Raw genomic sequence first — 4,951 nt, forward strand, 5'->3', positions numbered from 1 at the left:
ATCTGGTCTCTAGACAGCCTGCTGAGCAGCTGTACAGCAGCCAGGCTGGGGGAGTGATGTCACTGGTGTTATCTGCCCAGATTACTCTTTATTGACCACATACATGCATTAGAATGCCAGCTTTCTCTCCATATTTCTGCCCTGGGGCCATGTTTTTGTTGTTGTTGTTGTTGTTGTTGTTTTTTGGGGTGGGGGGTTTGAAAATACTATTTTCATAGGAGTCTTGAGTCCATAATGTAAATTCATTTTTTTTTTACCTACAACTTGCACCACGCTCTTTAAAGGTCCCAATTTGTGCAGCTGTAACCTCTTAAAAACGTGTGTCTCTGGTCCATAAAACATGATTCTGGATTAATCTGTCGAAAATATAGCAACCCCGTTTGTTGTGATGGAGTTCTCACTTCCTCATCTCGTCGCTTCCCAAGAATGGCCTGTTTCTATAATATATTCAGAACTAACAGTTCCCATTGGCCGCTGAGGGAGAGCCCGCCCCAGGCTCCCAGCGGCCCAGGCGGCCAATCAGATTAGCGTCTGTGGACCAGCACGCTAGGTTGCGAGTAATCGTTAACTTAACGGTACTACGCTAAAGAGGACATCTCAAAATGCCTAGACTTACCGAATGCACCTCTGCAGTTGCTGGATCACGTACAGTTGGCGTCGCTCCAGCTAGAAGTGTTAATTTTGTGGCTATAGACTAAATGGTGCAGGTAGCTTGTGTGAGAGAGACCCGCGCAGTATGCAGGAGGAAGCTAGTGACGTCCCAATTCCCCCAGATTCCCCTCTGGGCAAACGAAGCGTTTGGGGGTGTGGCTTGGAGGAGACTGCAGGGGGACGCTGGATAGGGACAAATCCAACTGCGGCAGTTCTGAGCGTGTGACCACTCATTACAGGGAGGGCTGACAGCAGTATATATGCATTTACAAGTAAAAACAGCTTTTGCACGGAATGGGACCTTTAACATTTCCACTTGTTGCTTCGGGATCCGCCATTATTGTTTTGCCACCGGCTATGTTGTCAACTACGATGCAGGTCCCTGATTGGCCCGGTTACATTGTAATTTCTGGAAATGGCTGGTGGTGTAATCAGGATATGTTTTTTTTTTACCAGGCTAGATTATTTCTGTCCATTGAACCCAAGAGGACTGTACATGGACTTAGCGGTCCGGACACCAGTGGTGCGCTGCTGATGTAATCGCGAATGAAATGTCGGTCCACACTGGCCGGCCCCCCCCTGCTGTTTTCCTGTTTGCCAGGCTACTATATGAGCGTGCTGACCTGACCTGTTCTCCTTCCATGTGTTTCCTGCTCTCTTCCCAGCAGCTGAGAGGATGGAGGGCAGCAATCCTGGCAGTTAACGGAGCTCGTAGCAGGAGGAGAAGCAGCAGCAGCAGCAGCAGCAGCAGCAGCAGCGTCAGGCCCCTCCCCTCTGCAGCCCCGCACCAGACTTCACCATGAGTTAGTGTGGGCGTCGGAGAGACCCCCCCCCCTCCACCTCCCCCCTCCTCCGCCACCTGGAGCAGCGTGTCTGCAGACGGGCAGGCAGCGTCACTCCGCCCTGCTTCATGAGCCAGCAGGATGCGGCTGCGGTCCTCGCACTCTCCGAGCGCCTGCTGGTAGCCGCGCACAAGGGCCACGCCCACAATGTGGTGCAGCTCATCAACAAGGGCGCCAAAGTTGCCGTCACCAGGGTGAGTGAAAGCGTCCGACTTGTGGTCGATGATGATGAGAGGTGATGTCAGGAGTTACATGAGTGTGGTGTTTTTTTTTTTTTTCCTATTGTGAAACGTTCTGCTGTGTAGCCAAATGATCTTTATCACTGTATATATGATCTATAATCACTTATCAAAGCAATCGAAGCAGTGTAGGAAATGAGCCAGGGGCAAAAATGCCCCAAGAAATCTCAGATTGCCCCTAAAAACTGATCGAGGGGCAAAAATGGCTCCCAATATTGGGATCATTTTATTTTCATTCAATTAATTTAATTTCGATTTCTATCTCTTGCACACACTCAATACCTGCAAGCTGGTTGCCAGAAGATGACGAAGAAGAAGAACACACTCACACAAATAGTGTTGTTGTTCACATGATGCTTGGCTTTAGCAACTTCATGCACTAATTACTAATTACCCCCCACATTTTGTAAATGTCCCCAGTGAGGGCAAAAGTTGCCCCCAAAATATTTTTTAAAATTTCCTACACTGAATCAGTCATTCTCTCTGAAATCATTTCTATCAGCAGTTCTATCTATTGACAACAATCATGCAGCACTTTTGTTTTGAGTATCTGGAAGCTGGAAATGTTGCCTGGCAGTCCAGCCATCCTGTTTTCACACGAGGAACAACTTGGTTGATATTGTGGTCTGCTGCTGCAGCTATGAAGTTTTAAACAGTCAATTTTGAGGTAGCATAGCATGAATCCAAAGTCAACAGAAAAATTACTTCAACACTTACTATTGACCCCAACGATAGACGCAAGCGTTGTCCAAGTACCGCTTTTGATACATTTATTTAAATTCAAGGGAACTGGGAAGCTTTGAATGGCTGGAGTCAACTTCTTGTCCATTTTGTACTCGTTAAGGCTCAATTATTCTGTCGCACTCTGCGTCCATTTCGTCCATATTTGTGCATGTTTTCTGAAAGCTTACGGACACGGACATGGATGAGATGGAGCAGTACCGCTACTACCACACGCACACGCAAGGCCAACGGCGCCCCCGCCAGGCCAGAAAAAAAAATGCAAAAAAAGAATAAAATTAAATTGATTTTTTTTTTTTTTTTTTTCCCTGCTCTCCCCAAACTTGAAATACACCTTTATGGCATATTATTACAATACAACAATACTGGTGTTGACAGTGTCAACAGTAATAGAAGATGCCAAATCATTCAAAACAATAAGCATTTTGCTTTTAGGAGCATTGTGCCAGCGTGCAGCGGTGTTCCCAAACGTGTCAACGTGTGTCGTTGCCTGGGAAACGCACATCCCATAATACAACTGTTCGCATCGCATCCCATAATAGTATGATGATACTTGGGATGCCATTGCGAACGTACTGTAGATGCGAACAGGTTAGCTAAAAGTTTAGCGTCACCAGCGAGGGCCCCCGCCGTTGCGGTCGGGGTACGTTTCGAAATCCCTCCAGGCCTGAACATTTTTCTAGGGGAAACACTGCTAGTTGATGGGTCCACATGTTGTTGAGTTTCGTGGGCGATGAATGGACTTCCGGTGTCTCTGTGTGTGTGTTGTTCACAGTGAGAGGGTGCCTCAGTGTGTGTGTTGTTCACAGTGAGAGGTGCCTCGGTGTGTGTGTTGTTCACAGTGAGAGGTGCCTCGGTGTGTGTGTTGTTCACAGTGAGAGGTGCCTCAGTGTGTGTGTTGTTCACAGTGAGAGGTGCCTCGGTGTGTGTGTTGTTCACAGTGAGAGGTGCCTCAGTGTGTGTGTTGTTCACAGTGAGAGGTGCCTCGGTGTGTGTGTTGTTCACAGTGAGAGGGTGCCTCGGTGTGTGTGTGTTGTTCACAGTGAGAGGGTGCCTCAGTGTGTGTGTGTTGTTCACAGTGAGAGGTGCCTTGGTGTGTGTGTTGTTCACAGTGAGAGGTGCCTCGGTGTGCGTGTGTTGTTCACAGTGAGAGGTGCCTTGGTGTGTGTGTTGTTCACAGTGAGAGGTGCCTCGGTGTGTGTGTTGTTCACAGTGAGATGTGCCTTGGTGTGTGTGTTGTTCACAGTGAGATGTGCCTCGGTGTGTGTGTTGTTCACAGTGAGAGGGTGCCTCAGTGTGTGTGTTGTTCACAGTGAGAGGTGCCTCGGTGTGTGTGTTGTTCACAGTGAGAGGTGCCTCGGTGTGTGTGTTGTTCACAGTGAGAGGTGCCTCGGTGTGTGTGTGTTGTTCACAGTGAGAGGGTGCCTCGGTGTGTGTGTGTTGTTCACAGTGAGAGGTGCCTCGGTGTGTGTGTGTTGTTCACAGTGAGAGGGTGCCTCGGTGTGTGTGTTGTTCACAGTGAGAGGTGCCTCAGTGTGTGTGTGTTGTTCACAGTGAGAGGGTGCCTCAGTGTGTGTGTTGTTCACAGTGAGAGGGGCCTCGGTGTGTGTGTGTTGTTCACAGTGAGAGGTGCCTCGGTGTGTGTGTGTTGTTCACAGTGAGAGGTGCCTCGGTGTGTGTGTTGTTCACAGTGAGAGGTGCCTCGGTGTGTGTGTTGTTCACAGTGAGAGGTGCCTCGGTGTGTGTGTTGTTCACAGTGAGAGGTGCCTCGGTGTGTGTGTGTTGTTCACAGTGAGAGGTGCCTCGGTGTGTGTGTTGTTCACAGTGAGAGGTGCCTCGGTGTGTGTGTGTTGTTCACAGTGAGAGGTGCCTCGGTGTGTGTGTTGTTCACAGTGAGAGGTGCCTCGGTGTGTGTGTGTTGTTCACAGTGAGAGGTGCCTCGGTGTGTGTGTTGTTCACAGTGAGACCAGCAGGACCAGAACCAACTGGTTGGCCCAATTTGTCTCCCAGGCTTTATTTTCCCGTCTCTGGCCTGGATTGTAGTATGTTCTCTTGTTTCCTGTCTCTGTGTTGTCGGTGTCGTTTTACTTCCTTTGTGTCACTGGCCTGCGTGACTCATGGATGTGGTCTGATCAAAACAACAGGCACAGTTAGCCTTCAGTTTGGGTTTGGTTCAGGTGGCAGAATGGCCCCGCCGGTCAGAGAGACCATCCTTTAACCGGCACGCAGCGTCACGGGTTTGATCCCCAGGAGGCCGTTTTGTCCTGCTGAGGTGTTCTTGAGCAAGACGCTGAACCGGTTTAGTCGGTGGAAATTGGATCTGGATAAGATAGTCGGCTAACACTGAAGCATCTGCATCTCATACACAGAGTAGATAGAAAATCCATAGTAGAGCCCGACCGATACTGGATTTTTCAGGCCGATGCCGATACCGATATCAGGGAGTAAAAAAAAATCCGATATCGATATATCGGCCGA

At 49.1% G+C, this 4,951-nt stretch overlaps 1 protein-coding gene across 1 annotated transcript in view; it reads left to right on the forward strand.

Moving 5' to 3' along the window:
* Positions 1 to 1,561: 1,561 nt before the first annotated feature.
* Positions 1,562 to 4,951, forward strand: part of ankrd6b (ankyrin repeat domain 6b) — a gene marked incomplete at both ends in the record, with an annotated part of 31,622 nt that continues 28,232 nt past the window's right edge. Inside the window, one exon of the mRNA XM_083642542.1 lies at positions 1,562 to 1,687. Coding sequence (XP_083498668.1) covers positions 1,562 to 1,687 — 126 coding nt within the window. The remainder of the gene's footprint in view (positions 1,688 to 4,951) is intronic.

The sequence above is a fragment of the Poromitra crassiceps genome, assembly GCF_964638095.1.
Source record: "Poromitra crassiceps genome assembly, chromosome: 9".
Classification (NCBI taxonomy): Eukaryota; Metazoa; Chordata; class Actinopteri; order Beryciformes; family Melamphaidae; genus Poromitra; species Poromitra crassiceps.